This window comes from Stegostoma tigrinum, chromosome 18, assembly GCF_030684315.1.
Source record: "Stegostoma tigrinum isolate sSteTig4 chromosome 18, sSteTig4.hap1, whole genome shotgun sequence".
NCBI lineage: Eukaryota > Metazoa > Chordata > Chondrichthyes > Orectolobiformes > Stegostomatidae > Stegostoma > Stegostoma tigrinum.
The window spans coordinates 14,198,328-14,225,190 of NC_081371.1; the positions used below are offsets into that span (position 1 = coordinate 14,198,328).

General features: G+C 41.7%; 1 protein-coding gene across 1 annotated transcript in view; it reads right to left on the reverse strand.

The window, feature by feature from the left end:
• LOC125460855 (ADP-ribosylation factor-like protein 8B-A) overlaps positions 1 to 26,863 on the reverse strand; it is an 85,977-nt gene that overhangs the window by 47,856 nt on the left and 11,258 nt on the right. Inside the window, exon 2 of the mRNA XM_048548977.1 lies at positions 19,098 to 19,178. Coding sequence (XP_048404934.1) covers positions 19,098 to 19,178 — 81 coding nt within the window. The remainder of the gene's footprint in view (positions 1 to 19,097; positions 19,179 to 26,863) is intronic.

The following is a 26,863-nucleotide window of genomic DNA, read 5'->3' on the forward strand; positions in this document are numbered from 1 at the left end:
AATAGTGTAGGTTAGATGGGCTTGAGATCTGTATGACAGGTCGGCACAACATCGAGGGCTGAAGGGCCTGTACTGTGCTGTAATGTTCTATGTTCTATGTTCAATCATCTCTTGTCTTCTCTGTTCTATCAGCGGTGACTGCTTTCCTCAAATCTCTCATTGTTAAAGCCTCTCATTTCTCAACATTATATTCACAAAGATAATAGAATCATAGAAATGTGCAGCATTGAAAGAGACCAATCAGCCCAAAATATTCATATCAGCCAATGAATAGCCATCGAATCCAAACTTACCTTCCATCAGTAAGTCACTTCAGTGCATAGCCATTTGCATCTTAAATTTAAAGGTTTCTACTTCTACTACTCTTTCAGGCAGTGTCAGAGCCCAACAATTTGAGTGAGAAGCTTTCCTCTTAAATCCTCTTTTAACTTCCTTAAAATCTTCCACACCTCCTTATCTGCTTTCCCAGCCATCTCCGGGGATCTACGGACATTGACACCAAGTCCCTCTTTTGTTCTACATAATCACAATATCTTTCCATTTTTTTGGGTCTTCCCTTGCCTTGTTAACATTCCCCAAATTTGTTACTTATTTTTCGTTACTTTCAGACTGAACTCTATTAGACGCTATTCCACCTATTTCACTAGTCTGGTGATAACTTTCTGTAGTTTTCAGCTTTCTCCTTCCTTATTAAACCATCGGCCAAATTTTCTATTATCTGCAAAATTTCATCATATGTACCTAGATTCCAGTCCAAATCATGGATAGGTGTCATAAAAAGCAAGAACCTTAGCACTGATCTCTGTGGAGACCAGTGGAAACAGCCTTCTCGTCACAAAACACAGCCCACTGTTCATCTTTTCTTGTATTCCAGCTTCTGATCCAATTTGTCACTTTGTCTGAGGTCTTTTACTTTCATGACCAGTCTACTAATGTGAGATCTAATCACAACATTGTTAAAATCCAAAAGAACTACATCAAATGTATTAAACTTGATGACCTTCCTTGCTCCATCCTCAAAGATTCAAATTATTTTTGTTCAGCATGACCTTCTTTTAAACAAATTCATACGGAATGTCTTTCATTAATGAGTGTCTACATTAATTTATATCCTGTCAGTCAAATTTGTTCTAATAATTTTTTGACCAGAGAGGAAAAGGTGACTGGTCAGTAATCATCCAGTCTATTCCTTTCTCTCCACTAAACAACAATACAATGTAAGCCGACCTGCAGTCCACTGGAACCATATCTCTCGCCAAAGAAGATTAGAAGATGATGATCACAGCCTCCACTGCTAATTCTCCTGCTTCCCAGGATACTGTTAGGTTCAGATACAGTTCATCCTGGGCTGGGGATTTATACATTGACGTAGATATTAAACTCGACAATATTTCCTATCTCCCTTTGTCAAAATCTATGAGCTATTTCACACCCCTTCATACTTGCAGTGTTGGTATTACCCCTCTCATTCGAGAGAATGAGCACAAAGTAGTCATGAAGAACCATTCTTAGGTTCTCTGACCCTTCACACAGCTATATTCATGTGATTCCTAACAGACTCTATTCTTTCTTTAGTTGGCCTCTTGCTCCTTAGGTAAGTAAAAAAAAATCACATTTTTTGCTGATTTTAATTGCCAAAATGTATTCATGTGCTCTCTTTGCTTTCCTAATTGACTCTTACTCCCATATTGTTTATACTTCTCCCAGTTTACTCTTGCATTAAACACCTGGTTATGTGCCACAAGTTTCTCTTTTATTTTTATCCTCTGCTTTAAGCCTTTCAGCCGCTTCTGGGTTTGTTAGTCCCACTCTTCTTCTTTAAAGGATTCATACATGCTCTAATCCTTCAGTATATTTCCTTGAAAGCCACTTACTGACTTGGCATTAATTTACTTTCAAGTAGCTGTAAATCACATCTCAGCTTAATTAAGTTCTTCCCTGTTGAGAGCTTTTATTCACTGTCTATATTTGTCCTTTTCCATAACTAGCTTAATTCTTACTGGATTACGGCACTTCTACCAAAGCACTCTCCCTCTGATACCCCTTCCACTGCTCAGCTTAATTTTCTAATATTATGTTCAGAGCTTATCCATCTGTCTTATTTTGTCTTTTGTCCCTTCTCTATAGCTTTGACCTTCTTCATGAAATAGGTATTCTAAATGGGACACAGTCTAATGAAAAGGTAGTTTAATCAGATTGAGTCGAATTGTGCTGATATACTCCGATTTATTTGTCTTTATATTGTAGTAATATTATTTTTTAAACTATATTTTTAAGTAGACAGTATGAATCTTATATTTTAATGCTTTAACTTGTTTCAAGAAAATCTTGCCTTACCAACTGAATCAGACTGACCCTTACCTTTTAATATAGAAAAGTCATACAATCTGATTGATTCCCACATTTCAGGGACTGAAATCATTTAGATACAAGTATCAAAGCCATGTAAGAGAATTCTTTTCATTAAGTGATACACAGAGTTGGGCATAAGGGAATGTGGTAAAGAATCAACTTATTATTATGGCTAAAACAATTCACTCCATGAAGTGGTTATTATCTCTAATAAGACATTACAGGTAATAACAACATGGAATTCTACTGATCTTGTTAGCACCAAAAAGTTCTCACAAGTCAGGAATAATCAGCTGAACATTACAAACTGATAGGATGAAAGTCCAATTAGATCCTTGTAAGGAGCTGTACAAATGAGTTACCACTGCACATTTTGCAGAAAACTGTGCTTATAACCTCCAATTAATTGGATCTACTAATATATTTTATGAGGATTTTACTCTCGTCAATTTCTACTTGTCTTCCCTTTGTACATTCATTTAATATACCCTGGTCTAATGTCTACCTTATATTCAAAACTTGGCTTTGTCAATTGTAATAGTGTCGTATATCACATTTTGATGATAAGATCTGATCATGGATAACACTAGCCAAACAAATTTGGGTTCAATAGCCTTCCAGCATGCCAGCAGAGGAACTGAAAAGATAGTTTTCCCTTCAGAAATCATTTCAAAATTCTAGTTTTTTACGACAAGACTGTTGCAAACATAGATGGCCTGACCTTCAAAGATGGTTTTATTAATAAGTATTATGGAGAAGCTGAGAGGGTACAGTCATGATTGAGGGTCTACCACTGGGAGCAGAAGGCGGCAATTCAGCCCCTCAAATCCACCCCACCATCCAATAAGCTCATGGCTGATCTGACTACAAACTCAAATCCACATTACTGTCTATACAATAACCCTTCTGGCCCTTACTTAACAAGAACCTATATACCTCGGTCTTAAAAATATTCAAAGATTGTGCTCCCCTTAGCTTTTTTAGACAGACCATTCCAAAGACTCATGACCTTTATGAAGAAATAAAATTGCCTTATCTCAATTCTAAAAAGGGTAGCAGATAGATAATAAGTTAACTGACCTGCATTTGCTGCTGACTGTACCACTCTCTTTTTGAGCAAAGAGGTTATATTTACTATCTTCCAAGCTAATGCGACCATGCACAAATCAAGGGTGTTTTGCAAAATTAAAACCAATGCATCAAACATCTCATTACCTACTATTTTTCAGATGCTAGGATGAAGTTGACCAGGACCTGGACACCTGTCAGCCCATTGCTCTAACAATTTACTGAGAACCACTTCTCTGTCATTTGATTTTCTTCAGCTGATTTAACATTGCTTCTGCAATATTGCTTATATCTCCTATTGTGGAGACTGATGATAAATATCTATTCAATTCATTTGCCATTTCCTTATTTTCCATTACCAATTCTCCCGTCTCTCTTCCCACAAGATCAATACTGACATTGTTAAACCTTCTTATTTTTATATATTCATAGAAACTCTTACTGTTTTATATTTCTGTCTAGCTCTTTCTAGTACTTTAATTTTTCCTCCTTGTAATTTCTTGTCATTTTATATTTTTCCCAAATTTTCTGACTTGCTACCTGCACTTGCATTAATTATATAGTTTTTCTTCTAGTTTGATATTATTTTAAAATTTTTTAATCAAATCATGTATAACGGATCCATCCTTTGGAATTTTTCTGATTTGTTGGAATGTATCTATTCTGCAATATCCCTTTAAATGTCTGTCACTGCATCTCTATAGACATATTCCCTTAACCTAATTTAACTATTCACTTTAGCCAGCTCGGCTTTCATGCCCTTTTTTTAAAGAAACAATCTCAGACCCACTCCTCTCCCCCTCAAACAGAATGGAAAATTTAATCATATTATGGTTGCTCATACCAGGAGGAATCTTCACAAATCATTAATTAATCCTACTTCATTGCACAAATGAGGTCCCATGTAGTTTGCTTTCTAGTCAGTACTAGAACGTTGTGTTCTAAGAAAGTAACCTGAAAACGTTCAATGACTTCTTGATTATTGCTGTAACATTCTGATAGGATCTCATTATTTCTCCTTTTATACTCCACCCTACCATAGGGTTACTCTTAGAAGCTTGTACACCACTCCCAGAAGGGACTTCTTGCTTTTATTATTTCTCATTTCTACACAAGTGGTTTCTACATTTTGGTTTCTTCAGATGATGTCATTCCTTTCATTTGTACTAATACCATCAACAAGTAATAGACCCTCCCCTTCACCTCTTCCTACCTTCCTGTCATTCCTAAATATTGAGCACGATTTGGTCAAGTTGAGCGAGTAGGCAATTGCATAGCAGACACAGTATCATTTGAATAAACATAACATTATCCACTTTGACAGCAAAAACAGGAAAAAAATTGCTATAAATTAAGAGCGGAATGCAATGAGACCTAGGCGCCATCATACATCAGTCACTGAAGTAAGTATGCAGTGCAGCAGATGGTGAAACAGGCAAATGGTCCGTTGGCTTTCATAGTGAGAAGGTTCAAGTACAGGGGAAGGATTGTCTTGCTGCAATTATACAGGGCCTTGATGAGGCCACACCTGGAATATTCTGTGCAGTTCTGATCTCCTTATTGCAAAAGGGTGTTCTTGTTATACCAGGCCGATTCCTGGGATGACAGGACTGATGTATGAAGAGAGTTTGAATTGGTTCGAATTATATTTACCGGAGTTCAGAAGAATGAGTGGAATCTCATTGGAACCTGTAAATTCAACGGGACTAAACAGAGTAGGTGGTGGAAGACGGTTGCAGATGACAGGAGAACATGGAACCATGTGTCACAGTTTAAGGGAACGGAGTAAGTCATTTAGGATTGAGATCAGGAGAAATTTCTTCACCCAGGGAATCATTAGTCTGTGGAATTTGTTACCACAGAAAGCAATCATACAATGTTTGGGCTTGATTTCAAGAAGGAGTGGTTATACCATTTGGGCCTGAAGGGATCAAAGGATATGGGGGAAACACAGGAACAGACTATTGAGTTGGATGATCAGCCATTATCATAAAGATTAGGCACAGCATAGTGGCTCAGCGGTTAGAACTGCTGCCTCACAGTGCCAGGGACCTGGGTCCGATTCAACCCTCTGGAGACTGTTCGTGTGGAGTTCGCACGTTGTCCCCATGCTTGTGTGGGTTTCCTCCCACAGTCCTAAGATATGCAGGTTAGGATAATTGGCTACGCTTAGTTGTCCATAGTGTCCAGGGATGGGCAGGCTAGGTGGATAAGCCATGGGAAATGCAGGATTACAGGGATAGGTGTGGGGGTGGGTCTGGGTGGGATGCTCTTCAGACAGTCGGTGTGGGCTGAATGGCCTGCTTCCACACTGTAGGGATTCTACAATTTAAATTGTGCAAACCTGAAGGGGAAAATGCCCTACATCTGATCTTAGATAATAAAATGTGAGGCTGGATGAACACAGCAGGCCAAGCAGCATCTCAGGAGCACAAAAGCTGACGTTTCGGGCCTAGACCCTTCATCAGAGAGGGGGATGGGGGGAGGGAACTGGAATAAATAGGGAGAGGCGGACCGAAGATGGAGAGTAAAGAAGATAGGTGGAGAAGGTGTGGGTGGGGAGGTAGGGAGGGGATAGGTCAGTCCAGGGAAGACGGACAGGTCAAGGAGGTGGGATGAGGTTAGTAGGTAGCTGGGGGTGCGGCTTGGGGTGGGAGGAAGGGATGGGTGAGAGGAAGAACCGGTTAGGGAGGCAGAGACGGGTTGGACTGGTTTTGGGATGCAGTGGGTGGGGGGGAAGAGCTGGGCTGGTTGTGTGGTGCAGTGGGGGGAGGGGATGAACTGGGCTGGTTTAGGGATGCAGTGGGGGAAGGGGAGATTTTGAAACTGGTGAAGTCCACATTGATACCATATGGCTGCAGGGTTCCCAGGCGGAATATGAGTTGCTGTTCCTGCAACCTTCGGGTGGCATCATTGTGGCAGTGCAGGAGGCCCATGATGGACATGTCATCAAGAGAATGGGAGGGGGAGTGGAAATGGTTTGCGACTGGGAGGTGCAGTTGTTTGTTGCGAACTGAGCGGAGGTGTTCTGCAAAGCGGTCCCCAAGCCTCCGCTTGGTTTCCCCAATGTAGAGAAAGCCGCACCGGGTACAGTGGATGCAGTATACCACATTGGCAGATGTGCAGGTGAACCTCTGCTTAATGTGGAATGTCATCTTGGGGCCTGGGATGGGGGTGAGGGAGGAGGTGTGGGGACAAGTGTAGCATTTCCTGCGGTTGCAGGGGAAGGTGCCGGGTGTGGTGGGGTTGGAGGGCAGTGTGGAGCGAACAAGGGAGTCACGGAGAGAGTGGTCTCTCCGGAAAGCAGACAGGGGTGGGGATGGAAAAATGTCTTGGGTGGTGGGGTCGGATTGTAAATGGCGGAAGTGTCGGAGGATAATGCGTTGTATCCGGAGGTTGGTAGGGTGGTGTGTGAGAACGAGGGGGATCCTCTTGGGGCGGTTGTGGCGGGGGCGGGGTGTGAGGGATGTGTCGCGGGAAATGCGGGAGACGCGGTCAAGGGCGTTCTCAATCACCGTGGGGGGGAAGTTGCGGTCCTTAAAGAACTTGGACATCTGGGATGTGCGGGAGTGGAATGTCTTATCGTGGGAGCAGATGCGGCGGAGGCGGAGGAATTGGGAATAGGGGATGGAATTTTTGCAGGAGGGTGGGTGGGAGGAGGTGTATTCTAGGTAGCTGTGGGAGTCGGTGGGCTTGAAATGGACATCAGTTACAAGCTGGTTGCCTGAGATGGAGACTGAGAGGTCCAGGAAGGTGAGGGATGTGCTGGAGATGGCCCAGGTGAACTGAAGGTTGGGGTGGAAGGTGTTGGTGAAGTGGATGAACTGTTCGAGCTCCTCTGGGGAGCAAGAGGCGGCGCCGATACAGTCATCAATGTACCGGAGGAAGAGGTGGGGTTTGGGGCCTGTGTAGGTGCGGAAGATGGACTGTTCCACGTAACCTACAAAGAGGCAGGCATAGCTGGGGCCCATGCGGGTGCCCATGGCCACCCCCTTAGTCTGTAGGAAGTGGGAGTGAAGTGGATGAACTGTTCGAGCTCCTCTGGGGAGCAAGAGGCGGCGCCGATACAGTCATCAATGTACCGGAGGAAGAGGTGGGGTTTGGGGCCTGTGTAGGTGCGGAAGATGGACTGTTCCACGTAACCTACAAAGAGGCAGGCATAGCTGGGGCCCATGCGGGTGCCCATGGCCACCCCCTTAGTCTGTAGGAAGTGGTCCCACTTCCTACAGACTAAGGGGGTGGCCATGGGCACCCGCATGGGCCCCAGCTATGCCTGCCTCTTTGTAGGTTACGTGGAACAGTCCATCTTCCGCACCTACACAGGCCCCAAACTCCACCTCTTCCTTCGGTACATTGATGACTGTATCGGCGCCGCCTCTTGCTCCCCAGAGGAGCTCGAACAGTTCATCCACTTCACCAACACCTTCCACCCCAACCTTCAGTTCACCTGGGCCATCTCCAGCACATCCCTCACCTTCCTGGACCTCTCAGTCTCCATCTCAGGCAACCAGCTTGTAACTGATGTCCATTTCAAGCCCACCGACTCCCACAGCTACCTAGAATACACCTCCTCCCACCCACCCTCCTGCAAAAATTCCATCCCCTATTCCCAATTCCTCCGCCTCCGCCGCATCTGCTCCCACGATAAGACATTCCACTCCCGCACATCCCAGATGTCCAAGTTCTTTAAGGACCGCAACTTCCCCCCCACGGTGATTGAGAACGCCCTTGACTGCGTCTCCCGCATTTCCCGCGACACATCCCTCACAACCCGCCCCCGCCACAACCGCCCCAAGAGGATCCCCCTCGTTCTCACACACCACCCTACCAACCTCCGGATACAACGCATTATCCTCCGACACTTCCGCCATTTACAATCCGACCCCACCACCCAAGACATTTTTCCATCCCCACCCCTGTCTGCTTTCCGGAGAGACCACTCTCTCCGTGACTCCCTTGTTCGCTCCACACTGCCCTCCAACCCCACCACACCCGGCACCTTCCCCTGCAACCGCAGGAAATGCTACACTTGTCCCCACACCTCCTCCCTCACCCCCATCCCAGGCCCCAAGATGACATTCCACATTAAGCAGAGGTTCACCTGCACATCTGCCAATGTGGTATACTGCATCCACTGTACCCGGTGCGGCTTTCTCTACATTGGGGAAACCAAGCGGAGGCTTGGGGACCGCTTTGCAGAACACCTCCGCTCAGTTCGCAACAAACAACTGCACCTCCCAGTCGCAAACCATTTCCACTCCCCCTCCCATTCTCTTGATGACATGTCCATCATGGGCCTCCTGCACTGCCACAATGATGCCACCCGAAGGTTGCAGGAACAGCAACTCATATTCCGCCTGGGAACCCTGCAGCCATATGGTATCAATGTGGACTTCACCAGTTTCAAAATCTCCCCTTCCCCCACTGCATCCCTAAACCAGCCCAGTTCATCCCCTCCCCCCACTGCACCACACAACCAGCCCAGCTCTTCCCCCCCACCCACTGCATCCCAAAACCAGTCCAACCCGTCTCTGCCTCCCTAACCGGTTCTTCCTCTCACCCATCCCTTCCTCCCACCCCAAGCCGCACCCCCAGCTACCTACTAACCTCATCCCACCTCCTTGACCTGTCCGTCTTCCCTGGACTGACCTATCCCCTCCCTACCTCCCCACCCACACCTTCTCCACCTATCTTCTTTACTCTCCATCTTCGGTCCGCCTCTCCCTATTTATTCCAGTTCCCTCCCCCCATCCCCCTCTCTGATGAAGGGTCTAGGCCCGAAACGTCAGCTTTTGTGCTCCTGAGATGCTGCTTGGCCTGCTGTGTTCATCCAGCCTCACATTTTATTATCTTGGAATCTCCAGCATCTGCAGTTCCCATTATCTCTGATACATCTGATCTTATTTTGTTTGTTTCTATGTCCTGTACCCTTTGAAAATTCAGGTCCCAATCCATGTCACCCTGCAGCTAAGTCTCAGTAATGGCTACCACCTTGTACTTATTAAATGCACTCTCAGTTTATCTGCATTCAAACACAAGCCTTTGTTTTTAACGTTTTACTCTGTCTGTAAGTACTGGTCTTATCTTTTGTTTTACTGATTGTCCTTTCCTCTATGGTCTGTTTATCATTTCTTGTATCCTGTTCTTTGGCCTTGACTCTAATCTTTGGCAGACCACATCTTCTCAAAATTTAACCCCCTTTCCCCTTTTCTTCAAGTTAAAATCCTCTCTGCATCATCAGCCCCATACAGGTGAAGACCATCCTATGTGTACGACTCATCTGGAATGCTTCCCCAGTGCCTCAAGAATTAGAACTCATTTCTTCCATATCTTTGAGCTTTGAACATTCGGCCACATGTTCATCTCTCTACTCTGGTTTTATCCAAGCCAATTTGCACACATTTTAGGTAGAAATGCAGAAATTTGGCACCAAGCTGTGAATACTTACTATGCAGAACCCCCTGCTTTGTCACAAGTTATTCCACTGGTTTCCACAAAGACCATGAAATGAAATGGTTCAAGATATTAACAGTGAAAAATAACATGCAGGTTATTTCTACTAATCAGCGATATTTGGGAACGGGAAAGGGTGGTATTTCGACTAAAGCAGGCCCAAGAATTTATGAGACACCGAAAGACCCTAAGTCGAAGGACATGCTGCTGTCAAACATTTGTTTAAGCTTGAGCAGCACTGCAGATCAAACCATTGTATACAAGTTGTTTTTTGTTTCCCAAATTTAACTTGGTTACTGTATTCCTGCTCTTCAGTGGATTTTTTTATCTCTTGATTCAAGCTTTCACAATTTTAGGAGCAACCTTGACCTGTTTTGGCCTAGGTCTAAGAAGTTTTCTCGAACAAAGAGTGATTTTGCTTTTGATTTTAAATTGAATTTTCCCCTTTTTCAGACATCTCTGTAAGATTCTGACATGGATCTGAACTACTTTTAGGGACAATATGTTGAAACAACTACTAGCAGTCTACCTGCATGCCAGCAGTCCAATTCATCAGGCTCATAATTTCTTCCGTTTCTTTTTTCTTCCTAAACCCCAGATAGTAAAGCATGATTGACATGTACAAGCCTAATGCTTGCAATGAATGGGCAACATTTTCAAAGCCACAATAAAGCTCTCCATTATCCAGACTGAGTAAAGTATCCCCAGTTCCAAACTAATAACATGCTGAACTGTCCAGCAACAGATGTGTACAAATTGTGTGGGAGTCAATTACCATGAAAAACATACATTCTCAACCTATCCCCTTGCCTGGGGTATGGTGACCTTCAGCTTAAACCACCACCAGTCATGTCTCTCTAATGAGAGATCAGCCTATGGGCTGGTAGGTCTATGGCAATTTTACCTTTTTACAAGTTGTTTGGAAATTTGAATAGTATATCCAATTTTGTTTTAAGGAAGGAGGAGTGTTTTAGCACCCTCTTGTATCCATTCGCATATATTTCCGAATAAACCATTTTCTTTTCAGTGTTGACTTTCCATGCTCTTCACACTGGTTTACTCCATCCAGCAAAGTTATCACATCAGTATTATTAAATTCTGACATGTCCTGCATAATGCAAATGGCACAGGAGACTAAGCATACCAAAAGGAACTGCATTCTCTGTACCCTTCTGAATCTTTCGCAATTTGTAACTGCATCTGCCTGTCTGTTACATTTTGAAACAAATAAATGCAGTTCAATGAAGCTGACTTAAGCTTCTTTAAAGACTACACATTTGGATCTGAGAAAGCTTCTGTAATTCTAGTTGTAGTGGATAATATCTTAGTTATGTGCTCAAGGAATTACAGTGGATTCACAAAGCAAAACCACAATTTTAAACCATTAAAGGTAGTCAGCATAGTTTTATGTGTTTTTTAAGATTAACACTGATAGGATTCTGGAAAATAGTGCAGTATTTGACTGACAATAAATAATCTCTTGTTTTTTTTTTAAATACTGTTGAGTCAATTTCACATTCTCAAGATTAGATATTTCTATCTTTCTATTCATGTCACATTCCTCAGTTCTGACAGCTTTAACATAATTTAGTTCTCTTCTTGTAACTGTAATCAGATTTTAATATTTTCAATTCCACATCTGAGTTTACTCACGTAGACGTAGTTAAACAACAGGGCACACTCATACCAGCCATGAAACACCTTCTTCCCCATTCTGGAGCTGAATGATGTTTAATGAAAGAAGATTAACAGGTATTAACAGTAAGCTACGAAAATGGTAGAATTCATCTATGCTGACCATTGTACCCAGTTCAAATTTAGCTTACCAAGCACCAACCCATCTGAGAAGTAGCTAATGTGACAAGATACCATGAAACTGCTGGTTCACTCTATCTCCAAAAAACTGTATAAGTATCTAGTTGCATCTGGTAGGCATGGGATTGAAAGTCGCAGGGTAAGTATAGATAAACATGACCAAATATTCCATGAAAACAACACTGGGTATTTTGCTAGATCTAGATTCTAGCGATTCATTCATTGGCCCAGAAAGATCCAGGAGACAGATTGCAGGACTTCTGTCCGGTAGATTTAAAAGTTCAATATTATCATGAACTCGTGAGATCTTATATGTCTTTGAAGCAGCGTGCTTCGGTTCAACGTCTCCCCTCGCCTGCAGAATGGTCACTTTCCAATTAAACCACCACCAGTCATTTTTCTCTATGCTTTTTAGTTTACAAGTCCCTGGACTTAGATTAACAGCAGCAACACACAAAAGACAAACACCACATTACCTCGTTATGGATACCAATCAGCTATCCTGCCTACATTTTGTCCCTACACAAGTTTATGATGTCTTGTACCTGATTTCAGATTTCTAACTCATGTATATCAGTGAAGCATACAGATTTACATTCAGGCTAAATTAGAAGATTTAGCGAAGCTGATTTCTTCAAAGACAAGGCCAAAAAAAGGCATTGAAGAGGAACCCAAGCTGTGCAGTTCCACTGAAAGTGCAGTAAGACTGGGGCTAGTTAGAATTTAACCCATAGGTATGTCAATCCTCACACCACTTGTGCTGCAGAAAAACAGCAGAAATGCTCATTTCCATCAGGGAAACTGACAAATTGCACTGACGCATGCTGTTTAATTGTTTTTGCAACATGACTATCGGGAACATGAGGATATTTTTGTTCTTTCTATCAACCTCAGTTCGAGGTGCTCTTCCCTCAGTTGAAAATGCTTCACCCCTCCAGCTGTCATTCACGTTGACTTATCTCTCCTCCCACTGCTCACAAAGCTCTCTTCTCCCCCAGTTCACACTGCTATCTTAGTTTCTGCTTTCTTTCATTGAAGCAGGGATTTATCACCTTCCTGCCTCCATTTTTCCATGTTTAATGTCACTTCCTGATCTGCCTTGTCCCTCAACTCATTCTCGCTTTAGGAATAAAAACATTGCTGCATTGTTGGAGAAAATCCCTGGCCTCAAGATGGGTGCTGCATTCCTGTCCACAAAACCGTAACATTTAGTTTCCTACACCAACAGCAGGCAGGACTGAAGCATACATCCCAAGGGATGCTCATTTGAGTCCAGAATACACTGATTGGTAAACAAGGAATTACATAAACAATCCATTCAATAGGAAATCTTTTGAGAAAAATCCTCTTCTTAGTCCCTCAGGGTTGAGGATGAATTGTTTCCATGCCAGTTCAATAGATTCTCTAAAATCCTGTAAGTTCAATGCATGATCTGCAAACACAGGATATGTGGCCGTTGAAGTGTCAGCTAGATGAGTATCTCGGAGCTTTGTGCACTCTTTCCTAAACTTTGCCATCCTCTGCATGCTCTTGATTAAGTCTCTTGGTATGTTCAGTGCAGGCCAGAGCAACCTTTCTCCATTTTTGTCAGTCACCAGTCAGGGTCTTCCATGGGTCAACAAAGATGCTTAACTTCTGCAAAGAAATTTCTTGCACCAGCTCTCCTCCATTTTGAATGCTAATATTTGATAATATTGCATCTCACCCCAGCAAATTATCCATAGGTGTGGAATAATCTACTGAACACAGGAAGAACTGTTCAACCATTGCTGCCTTCAGTTCAAAACAAATGTCTTCCCAGACTCAGCCACCAACCTGTGACACGCAGACAAAACTTACATGTACTCAACCAGAAACTGAGACAATATTCAACTCCTTGTTAACTCCCTCTTCAAAGCATTCAAGAAATAAAGCCTTTCACCAAATGCCTGGAAATTCAAGGGGAAACAACTACACAGAGGCTGCTATCCCATCACCAGGTCAATCTTCATTTACATGTGCATGGTATATGGGCTCTGACCAGACAGCTCAGATCCAGTCCCTAGAATGAAGAGGCTCTCTGAATATCTGCCAGCCAGGGCTCCCTGATTGGTCCAGGTTAACAACTCCAATCAGGGATCTCATAGTCAATGCGATCCACCTGGCCCTCGTTCCAAGCACTACAAAGGCTCTCTACCGAACAGCTCCCACAGTACAACGCCACTTCTCCTTTAAGTCAGTGATAGATCCTGGAAAAAAAAATCCTGACTGGAACATCAATAAGTTTTACATCCCACATGTATTGAAATGTTTTGCTTGTTGTTGGATTTAGGAAATTAAAACTGATGAGTTCAATTCAAACATCTGATTGCCCACAACAGAATAACTACACACTGTACACAGCAACATAGCTATGATACTAAACAAAATCACATTTAAACTTACAAAATGATTTTATGTTATGGTACCTGCCAACTTACAGCTTAAGCGGGGCAAACATAAAAGATCTCCAGACAAGCTATTAAGCTATTACAAGATATCACTTTTTAGTATTAACATCATTTTTCACAATTCAATAACAATAATTCACAATTATTTGGCTCCTCTAAAATAGTAAAATATCCCAATGGCTTAAGTATTTCAATAATCAAGGTTTAATACCAAGCCACAGGAATAATTAGGAAGGAATAATTAGGGCTAATGTTAAAATCGATGTCCCAGTGGCTAGTAATTCAGAAACATGAAGACTTGTAAGGCTGAAGTTTATAGAGATAGGGAGGGACAGGGTCCTGAAGAAATGTGAAAACAAGGATGCAGTATTTTCAGTTGAGGTGTTGCTGGACCACAGGCCAACAAAGGTCAACAAGCAAGTAGGATTATTGGTGACTGAGACTTGGTGTGAGATCAGGTATATGTAGCAGAGATTTTGATAACCACAACTTCATACAAAGTGCAGGATGGGAAATCAGCATACAGCACTTTGGATTAGTCAGGTCTATAAGTAGCAAAAGGTATGGAGGAGGCTTTCAGTAGCAGATAAAGGTGATGGATGGACGGAATTGAGTACTATTGGAGGTGAACATAAATGGTCTTAACAATGGAGCAGATGTGCTCCAGAGCTCAATTCATGGTCAAATACATTACCAAGGCTCACATTTTTGCCACACTAGAGAGTCTTTCTGACAGGAAGTAAACGATTTAAGTGATTAGGAATCCAAAGTCAAGCTCCCAATATGGGCATTGCCAATGGATGGAAACTGTGGGCAGGATGAGTTTCACACATGTTCAATTTGTTTGAGTTTGCTGGCAATGTAAACCATGGATTGCCTCCATTCAAATCTGTCCTCCCTTGAGAAGCCTTAAAAGTCTTCATCTCCTGCCTTTGCACCATGAGAATTTTCACAAATGTCCGATAATTAACAAGCATGGACATAATGGAACTCAGGATCCAGGTTATGCAAACAAACTGCTATTTTAAGAAACTCTCTTGGTATTATTTTGGGAAAGAAAGCCTATTCAATGAAGATGCAAAAGTAACACAGTCTTGAATATACAACATAAATATACCACACACAGACACACACACACACACACACACACACACACACACACACACAGACACACACACACAGACACACACACACAGACACACACACACACACACACACACACACACGGCCAAGTAATTGTTAGTTCTTGAAGTAAAAACGATATGAAACGTTCCACACAACTTTGAGTCTGGTGTCCTTGTTCATGTCGGCTGGTGTTACTGAACCACAGATGTTTGTTACCGACACAAGATTATCCCCAAGATTTCTACAGATGCTGTTCATTTCGGGAGATGCTGGAAGGAAGTTTTCTGGAAGATTCTCAGGAATAGCAGATGTCTCAGCTTCCAGCTCTCACGCTGGATTCAGAGTAGTCTTTCCCTAGTTGGCGGAAGAGGATTATTTGGGTAACTTCTCTCAGCAGACTACACACCAACCAAACTCTAAACAACATCAAATAACCACAACTCCTAACTATAACTCAGACATATAACTTCCAGTAAACAAGTCAGCTTGTCATGTGACTTCTAATGTCTTAAAGGTACATCCAGTTCTCTTAGTGGCCTCTTAACAAAACCAAAAGGTATACATTCCTTTCTTCCACAATCCTTCAAATACCAATAATCAAAAAAAATGTTAATACCAGAAGATCCTTCATAAATGCTAGCCTATTGTCACATGGTGACCTCTGAACTGGAACTGAAGCAAGTTAAGAAAGAAACCATCTGACAGACAGAGGTAAAGGAGAGCCACAAACAGAGGAGCTGAGGAATACGGTGATCAGCACACAGATGGAGGCACAAAGTGAAAGAAAGTAGAGGTAGAAAGAGAAACACAGAATTCCCCGTGACCAAAAGAATCAAATCACTCTCAAGAAAATGTTAGTTTTCAGTCTGTTTGTTTGAAAAGGAAACAGGACCTCTTCAAAGCATTGTGTGAACTGGCTGAGAAACTTAAAAAGCTGAAAAGCTGTATAAAAATCTCAGAGGCATGAAAGAGATTGGTCCCAGGAATGGCCAAATCATACACCAGGGTGTCATCAGTTGGCTAGTTCAAAAGCAGCCCTGGAAAACCATGCCACCAGGATTGAAATGAGCAAAAGGAAAGAGGATACACCAAAAACTGTATCTTCCTGACAATTAATGTATCTAACAAACTCAGAGGTGAAGGCTGTCAAATTGGACTCGTGACTTATCCTCCGTAAATAAAGGACAACGTTTTGTGGAACACTTTGATACAATACATGCTATAGGAGAATTTTTGTAGCTGCCAAAGACATATGGTTGTTGAATCTACTAATCACAGTGAAATTTATGTTTATTATCTAAGGTACGACTTGCCTGTTAATTCATGTTTAATTTTCATTGGGTCCAAGATATGTTAAAATAAAAACTACAAAATGTGGATCCTTGTTGGTAATTTCTTAATTTCATAGGTGTCCAACAAATGTGGTTATTTTTGTTCATAGTTCCTACATGGGAATCGCAAAAGTAGTGACGCAGCAGAAAGTGAGGAGGGGAACTGGAATTTAGGTGGAGAGAGGTACAAGGAACAGAGATGACCTGAAATTTCCGATAAAATTTCTATTTCCTTTTCCTATTTATTTAATTCATTTTCTTTATTCATGATAATAGAGGGTGGCATTAGCTATTCAGACACGGCTAATGTTTTTAAAATAGTAATAAAGTCTTCATTTGACCACAATAAATCTCACTATTTTCTACTGCTTGTGCACTGCTCTTTAAGAAACATGAAATTAGTATAACCTATTTTTATTTTAACTGACGGGAATGTGTTCCATCTGGTACATTTATCCCACAGGTATGTCTTTTGTGAACATGTACACAACGTCCAAGTCTGTATGATTAAAAATAGAGCTTAACCTCCACCAATTGCAAGTTGCTGGCTGATATAAATCAACACTTCCTGGTCCTAAAGTACTACTATACAACTTAAATATATTTGGCTCTAAACATGGCTTTACTCACTATCAGCCAAACAATCTTTATTTCCACTTATCCAATTGTTATGTCCAATGTTTTGTATGTGGTTTTCAGATTTCCACTTTAGCTATCACTAACTTCTCTGTTATTTTTTCCCTCTCTATATCTGTGCCAGAATTACTAGAGAATAGAATACCCTTTATTGGCATGTGCACTTGAATGAGAGCAGCGAAAAGTTTGTTACATCGCTGTTTTGGTGCCATCTTAGGTACTGGGTACCTCGGTATATTTATTTTAAGCGTTTGTTACAAAATTGAAAGATTATAAAAAAACATTTGGCAATAGGAATACAAAGTTTTAAAAGTGCTTGACTTACTCAAAGTCCAGCATAAGAATAATAGTATCTTTAAAAAGTACTCAAATTATAGTCATTTTCACTGAGTTCATGCTTCAGGACATGACACCTTGGGGCCTCCACGTTAGCTTACAGCCCAGACTCGCCTGCGGGACACACCTATAGGATCCGACTCCCAGGCTGGCCCCAGCTCAGACTGTCTCCCGCTCCAGCCCGGGATTTGCCCCCCGCATAGCATGGTCTCCAACTTGTCTCCCACCTTGGGTTAGATTCTAACTCGCCTCCATTCTCCATTCCCTCCAGTTAAGCATAAGAATGTTACATGTTAGGGTAGGTGGGGTAGTTGGGGGAGGAAAAACTAAATCACTTGTCTGCATGGGACATGTTATTCAAATTTCCTATATTGTGGCTTCTCTCCGCCTGAACTAACACTACCAGGAGCTAATGCCACCATTTTATGCCAACCCCGAAAGGTTTTACTTCTTTTGAAGGTTGACATTAAATATTAATCGAGAAATCCTACTGAAATGCCCTGGAGACTTACAAGACTAAAGCTGAAAAGTTCAAGGTAAAACATTTCAAGAAATGCTTAACATTTCTTTAAAATTCTTAAACATTCTGAAAATTGTAACTGGTTGGGAAAACAGATGATGCTCCCTACAACCATGCAGCACAACATGCTGGTGTAAGGGACAGCGATATATTACAACAAAAAAAATTCCATCCTTCAATCTGTTCTGTGTTTGCAGAAATGATATCATCTTTGGAATTCAGAGTTGAATGTAAGCATTCTCATCTTCACACCATTGAAAGCTATTATGGCCAGATGCTATTTCAATTGATACAATTTTCCTACAAAGCAGTTCTGTTTCAGCAATTTTCTCAAATTTCAAGCAAATTAAATCTTCCCGAAACAGAGATGTCTTTCAATTGTGCAGTCATCCAGCTATTACACTGGCTTTGTAAAATCCATCAAGCTGCACAAAGTTAGCTTCAGATGCTACTTAACTCAACTGAATGGATCAGACATACCACCAGATGATCCAGATCAACTCTCACTGGTATCACGAGAAACAATGATATATGCCTCTGTATCTGTACCACAAATAACAAAGCAAATATGTTGCTTGTACTCCACCAGTTCAGTTCCAAGTAATGCAGAAGTACAAATGGAAGAGACTGAAATTACAAAACAAATGCACAAAAGCAATCCAATGTAAGGGTAGAGAAACAATAGCTTCAGATCCCAAAAAACTGCCAATGAACACAGGATGAGGAATATTTTACATAAATAGAATTTTCAATAAGCAGACATTTTCAGCATGTTTATCACATGAAGACACGAGATTAATCTCATCTGAACACATCCTATAGCCATTGTTACCCAACTGAGTCCTTACAAATTCTTTTGTATGTGGGAACTACAAGAAAGAGAGCAGAGTACATTTCTCAAAATGAAGTGAACTATTGGTGGAAAAGATAGACAGATAAAAGTTATTTCAGTGTATTAATAAAATCCTGCATGGGGTTTATGTACACCAAAATCACTGTTTAAATTTGTAGAAATCTACCCTGCCAGCTTACCTTAATAGTGACATTTCCTTTTGTTAGCTTTCTCATGTTGAAACCCACAGTTGGAATCATATCCTCAGTGAACTGACCAGACTACACAAAGAACAAAAAAAACACAGACTCAATATTCATATTTAAATTAAAGGTAAAACTACAAGTTCATATGTTGCAAAACTCTTTAGAAGAAAAATGCGGAGACATTTATGCTGTCTTCAGCGAGATTCCTCAAAGAAATCAAAGACATTTTTGCACGTATGTGTATTAGGATATGTAATATTTCCCTCTCAGGCATTCTAATCAAGCACAACCAGGTCAGATGAACTGAAAGAGACTCAAGTGTTTATTTCACTGAAGCATAAATGAAACCATTTGCACAGTCATGCACGCAAAAATAAGTCTACTCAAATACATTTAAGATAGGCAGCAGATGCAAAAGAGTCAGTTGAAAGAACTTTGTTCAAGGGATTACTCAAGTTAGGAGGAGCAATAGCCTGGTAGTATTATCGGTGGACTGTTAATTCAGAGAACCAGGTAAAGTTGTGGTGGGCCTGGGGTCAAATCCTGCCATGGCAGATGGTTAATTCAATAAAAATCTTGGACTAAGAGTCTCATGATCATCGTAAAACCATTGTCAATTGTTGAAAAATAAAAATCTGGGTCACTGATGTCCTTTAGGGAAGGAACTGCCACCCTTACCCTTTGACTCCAGACCCACAACAATGCAGTTGACATGCTGCTTTGCCAGTGATGTCCTCATCCATGAATGAATTTTTTTAAATTAATTAAGTAAGGAATGAAGTTGAATTAACAGTACTGAGAAGAAAATTAGATCAACACCTAGTGGGAAAAGAAAAGTATTAAGACAGTAGAAGATCAAAGCATGGCTGGATTAAGCTAAATCACTCTAAATGTGGACCAGGCAGCAGCACAGCAGTAATAAACCAAATAGACTCCGAAATTTGAAGGATTCCAAAGAAACGTGCACTAACCTTCCTGTACAAGGTACCTTCGGTTACAGCAAACAATTTGTGATCATTATTTCCAATGAAAGTAAGGCCACAATTTATTGCCAAGACATATTTATATGTTTCAGGAGCACAAAATAGAGGATAAGTGCACATAAATTGGTACAAAGGCTAGCAAACATAAGTTTAAGGTTTAGGCTAAATAATGGGGTGGGGCATGGATGGTGGTGGATTCATGCAAGGAATGTTTGTTTTAAAAATACAGTCAGTGCTAATGATCTGGACTCACTGCCTAAGACTATGACACAAGCAGCGACAATCATTAAATATCAAGAATAAATTGGCTGGACTCTTGGAGGAAATTAATTTGCAGAGCGAAAGGGACAGAGTGGGCAATGTAACTAATGGGATTACTGTACAGACAGCTGGCACAAACTCAACAGGACAAACAGCTTCCCTTTATGACATAAGTGATTCAACGGATTAAAGATTTTCCTAAAATTGAACCCAAAATGTGAATTTTGCAGCGTTTATGAAGCATTCCCATCCAGTAAAGTTCTGACAATGTTTCTCATGCAATTTTACACTGTTCACCTCATTAAGTAAGCAACATGGTGCCATCACACGGTATATTGCACTCAGCAGCTGAACCATGGGACTGCTCGCCAGAATAAGGATTGCTCTCAGATGCCAGCACCCTCCAACATTCATGACAATGTCAACAATTTTTAAGACTCCAGCTGAGCACCATTTCAAACACTGCAAGCCAGGAATTGTTCTTCAGAGTTACGCCTCTGAAGAATCACAAAGAGAATGTCTGACAAAGGAAATTTGGAATGCCGCTTCACAGATGGGGATCCAGAGGTCCTGGTGCAGAGCAAAATTTGCCCTTTATGCCCAGATGACCAAAGAACACAGCAGCAGACCCTGCCAGCCTGCTGTGAAGTTGCCATCCAGGCCTGTGCTGTTTCCACAGTCACTAGGAATGTGCCGTGAGTACTGTCATCTACCTCTCAAGACTCAGACTCACTCAAATTCAGCTACTGTGTCCACCTCCCAACAAGGCTAATGGTCTGCAATTCTCATGATTGCATGCAATACCTTCCCTGAATGGCTCACACCCACTGCATTCTCCCAGACTACTCATCCTTCCTGCCGACTGTGCTTTCTGCTAACTCACCCATCTTTCCTCCATGTAGCAACTGTGTCAGCTATTTCCATGTCAATCAATCTTTCCCTTTGTCTCACTGCAGGGGAAATTAGCCTACAGTAAAGTGAGGGGGTATAGCCAGCATTACGCTCCTTCTCACCCATTCTGGGGAGAGGTTTCTTAAATTTTTGGGACAGGATTAACACCAATCATGCAGGGATGTAAAGATTTTCAAGTCCCAGCAACCTAGTCAGTTTCATGGAGCTGCACTGCACCACTCTCCCATTACCACAACAGTGAATGCTCTTAAAATCTCAAACTTCTACCCCTATTGTGCAACTCATCCCCCTTCCTGTCTTCTCCCAGCAACAATGGCCTCCAGTGTCCTCCCACAAAAGACCATCTCCCCTTGTCATCAGCTCCTCTGCCACCACCTTGCAAGAAGTCACAGAGCTTTCAGTAGGAAGCACAAGCAAGGCTCTCTCTTGAACAATCTACTGGCTCAGATGCGGTCAGCTTCGTGGGTGCTTTAGCTAGATTAGACTTGTGGGCACATTCTGGTGAGTACATCACTGCTACATCTCTACAGCTGGCCAAGGGAGAACCATCCCAGGTCACTGGCCCTCAGCAGACTGTTGAAAGTCTGGCATCCCCTTAGACCCGGATGGAAGAGGACCTCATGGTGTTTTCCGTTAATATATTTAGTAAAAATGCAACACAGTCATGGGAACAGCAGGCAGGTTTGTAAGCGCCACTCTGCAAATTGGTTTAAGGGTTGGATGAGTTCATCAACACTGTCTGTACTGTGCTAGCTCTGATGTGTGTACGCAGCCTGGCAGTCTACATAGACAGGTTAGCAGTCATCACAGACAGCCAGGTCCAACAGAATGGTTCCTGACAATACACTTAGACTTTAACCACTGCAGGGTAGCACCAGCAGCAAGACATCAGGGGAATGAGGGACCCTGGCCTCACTCCAGGTGCTCCTTCCTCTCAAGAGAAAGGGGGATGCCTGTCGACACTTGACCAGAGTAGAAAACACATATGAGCCATGTAAGTCTCCCCTCGGGGCATTCCAGAAATGCTTGGCCCCTGCACCTCAGTGGTCGCACCATTTGTCCAGAGGAAATGGTATTTAGGCAAGAAGACTGTAGGTTCCTAAAACTCCTCTGGAGCCTGAGCAGGCTTGCTGCTGTGACCTCTGCATTTAGAGGCTGTCAGGCTGCCAATGGAGGTTGACACCTGGCAGACTGCTTATCCTCCAACGTGGCCTGCAGATGGACATTGACCCACTCCCAGGACTGTAATGGCAGAGATTCCCAGACCCTGTTTACACCGAGGGGCTGGCTAGCCTTGGACCAAACCTGATGGACTGAGATCAGATGCTGCCCTTCAATAACTGTCAGCACCTCCTGACTTACCATAGTCCCCTGTGACTGGAATCAGGGCTGGTTCCCTTTGACTTTCAGACATGGCCATAGGTTAAAAGAACGTGGTGCTACATGTTAGGGGTGTGATTCTGGCATGACAGTGCCATACAATGTGTCCACCCCTTAGACCGATCAATGCTGGTAAAACATGACAATCAACAACAGAACTACCATGCGCCTATCATTTCTAAATGATGTGGCAATATGCATAAAGGCAGGGGAGAGATGCTGCGAGTGTCCAAGGGAGCAGTAAGAAAGCAAGAGCCTGCAGATGCACTGTGCTCCAACATAGATAGATGTCTGTCCCTGTGTGCAATGAGGCCTGGGAACAATATTGCAATGTAAGGCATTGATGAGCTCCAAAGAGCAATACTGCACAGCTGACCTGCATTGTAAGTAAGTCAGAGATGTGCCATGATGATGTGGTAATGCTAGTGCTTCACCAATACAACCCCACACGTGGTACTGATACCGTGAAATGGGGGCAGAGCAATTGGATTTGCCTCTTTAGTAACATAGAAATTAAGGGTGGGAGGGTTTCCCTCCCAATTAGAATTCAGTGAGCTATTGCTCACTCCCTCCCACTGGAAAGACCAGATGGGAATGTGGGCCGAAGAGAGAAATCTGGCATCACTTTGATATAAAGCAGGGCTCTCAATCAGTGTGGGTTGGGAGAATAGAGGAAGGGGACCTGTCCAGAGCCTCATACTCAGACAGTATCCACCTGAAGGGATTAAAATGCAACACAAGAGGAAATTCAAGTAAGATTAGACTTATTTTGAAATTAAAATGAGCCCAAAGCATTTTTAAACATGAAAATGTCCAGGTGTGTAAAATAAAACCAAATCTTTATGGTGGAAAAGGAGCAGAAGAGTCCAACTTTTCATTTGAATGACTGTAACGTTGCTCAGTTAGAGTGTGCATTATTTTGGAGGGGGTAACACAGTATCAAGCTGGAGCAGATGAGTACATGACAAATGCCATAGTGGAATGGGTGTGGAGGATACATCAAACATTGATCACGAACGAGTTTCCAAAAATCTTTCACGTCCTGTCACTACAGGAAGTCAGCAAAACATGAATAAACAAACTAGGAACAAGAGATGAGATAATGGGAACTGCAGATGCTGGAGATTCCAAGAGATGTCACTTGGCACTTTGAGCCAGCTCTGCGAATCAATGAGACACACCTGATCTGATTTCAAACTCATTTGTATAATGCTGCATACCCCCAACAATCTTATATCCTCTTCGTAATGAAGCATACATATACCTACTTCTCCTTTAAAAATACTGAAAGATTCAGCATCCACTGCTTTTTGAGGAAGAGAATTCTAAATACCTCAGGCAGTTCCAACAACAAACACAGTTTTTGCGGCATTCTCTAACCCAGTACAGTAGCTTCCAAATGGAACTGAAGTATTTTCAGACACTGAAGATATTGCCTCTATTTTGTTCCACAGTGAGTAAAGCAAGATATATATTTATTTAACTGTATAACTTCTGTTTCTAAACAGAAATACTATTTTTGTGGTCTTCATGGTATCCTTGGAATTTTTATAACACAAGGAGGGAGCCTCAAACAAAATGCTAAAAGGCCTTGTTAAGTATTGAGAGGTTTCAGCATATTGCCGGATTCCTCTTTGCCTTGCACCGGACTGAAGCAGAGAAATAGGTGCTAGTTTACACAAGACCTGTAAACCTAGAACAAAATGGATTCTGTTCCAAGAAAGAACCATTGGACTCAAAACATTAGCTCTGTTTCTATCTCCATAGATACTGACAGATCTGCTGCGTTTCTCCATCATTTTGTTTTTTTTTTCAGATGTGCATTATCCTTCTGTTTCATAGAGATCTAGTGATTTTACAGTCTCAAAAATATCACAACTTGTTCCAAAATACTACTTTGTTTTCTCATATTAATTCACTGGATGTGGGTGCTGCTGGCTTGGCCAGTAATTATTGCTCGTCACTAATTGACCAGAGGTAGTTAAGAGGCAACCACATTGCTGTTGATTTGGAGTAACATTTAGGCCAGGTCAAGTAAGATGGCAGGTTTCCTTCCCTGGGGATTAGTGAACCAATTGGGTTTTTCCAACAATCAAAAGTAGTTGCCAACAGGCCAGTTCTCAAATCCTGGTTGCAATTAATTCGTACTTCACCATCCGCGATAGTGGGATTTGTCCCCTGAATTTTGGCCTGGGTTCTGGTTCGTGAGTCCACCAACATTAACAGTATGGAAACACTTCCACATGCTGCACCATGTGTATGTGAATGAGTCTTGCTGGCCGCCAGCTTTAGTAAAATCACTCTTACTTTGTGTTACATAAATGGGACACTCCCATTCAAGTATGCCACTAAGCCCAAAATAAGATCAGAAGAACCTGATTTTCAAGCATGGTCTGTACAATTAATAGTGGAACTGACTTAAATCACCCAAAAAAAGGGAGAAGCGGAAAAATATCATCTGATTACTCTTCAGTAACTTTGTTATTTGGGAGAAGTTTCATATTGCAAGCTACGCCCATCTTGATGGTGATCACTCTTTAACACTCAGATTCAAGGCATAAATGGTGAAGCATTTTGAGAGAATGTGAACTGTATCCCAGCGTGGAGTCCAATATCCTTAAGCGAAGAGATAACTGATGAGGAAGAAAGTATTTGATAACATCTCTTAAGTGAAGAACTCTTAAAATGGATGCAAAAATTGATGGCATTAAGGGTATTGATGCCAGTAACATATGCAGGGATAGGTGAAAATGATTAAATGTGAACAGAGATTGAATTGGGCAGCATCTCCAGCAATGTTTCCCAAAAAATGTGTTACATTCTAAGTATTCATAATCATAATTAAATACACAATTAGTGGGCAAGTGGCATATCCAATGTTCTGAGAAGATGAGACTGAAAAATAAATCAAAGTGATCTGTAGATAGTGATAGAATTCAGACTGGCACAAAGTCAGGCGATTAAATAAATGCATGGCAGACAGCAATTCCAGGTGATATGCAAGACAATGCATACAGTGGCAAACCACAGCAGATGACAAGCATATTATATATAAAGATAATGTACAAACGTATCTGGACATAATAATACTGATATCTTTATATAGGTTGTGTAAAGATGGGTTGTACATATATTAAGAAATATTTATATTAAGAAATTTGTTATATTAAGAAATTTTAAAGCAATATTGAAATCTTACATTGTGTGTTGAACGCATCTTTGAATCACTGACCCAAAGGGTCATGGGTAGATTATAATGTTATTGATGACTATTCACACTTTCTTTCAGTATAATTGAAGGGTTGCAAGTATAAGTCAGGCTCTTTAAATCAACCTTAACTTGTTAGAATGCATCAGCTTTGAACATTGCATGTTCCTCACAATATACTTCAATGTAGTTTTGAAAGTTTGTAATAGGCAGGTTTCGAAAAAAATATGCAAACTATGTGGGCATTACTGGCAAGGCCAACAGACTTGCCCTCCCTCAAGTGCCTCTTGGAAATCAGCAACCATTTCTCTATCTCGTGCAGTTACACTTCTGTTAGAAAATTTTTTTTGAAAGTCCCCATGGCACAGAATAAAACAAGTCAGAATGTGGTGTAACATGAAGGAGAGAATGCAGCTGGCGAAGTTGCCCTGCTGCCCGTGTTGTTGCTGGTAAAATCAGATTTGAAACATTCAACTGATTTTTTTTTGTTATGCAATTAGATTGCAGGTAAGGTTCCCCAAGTTATTACAGTTCCAAATGGAGTATCCCTAAATGTTAAGCGCCCTGCATGAGGAGAGATGCACTGGCTTCCACTTCTGTATTCACCTGCCTCCTTGGGTGGCTGCAACAAGGTGAGCTTACAAGAGAAACCTCCGTCATGAATGTTTTTCTCCCAGGCCAAATGAACTTATGTTTTAAAAAGAAACAATTTAATCAGGGGTTCTTAAGATAACAAAAAGAGTGTGTTTATGAATTACTAAGCTTGGAAAGAAATAATAATGCAATACACATAGACACAGATTAAGAAGGAATTCCAAAAAAAAGACAAAAAACTAAAAGACCTACAAGTCAGTCTTTCTCTGGATGGTTTGTGAAGGGAATAGTGAAATACTAAATAGTTGAACATTTAATAATGGGATTATTGGCTTTGCAGTTAGTTGCAATTGTTTTATCCCATTTTCTCCTATCAATGGTTGGTTTCTAGCACTTAGAGTAATAGAATCCTTTCACCTGCA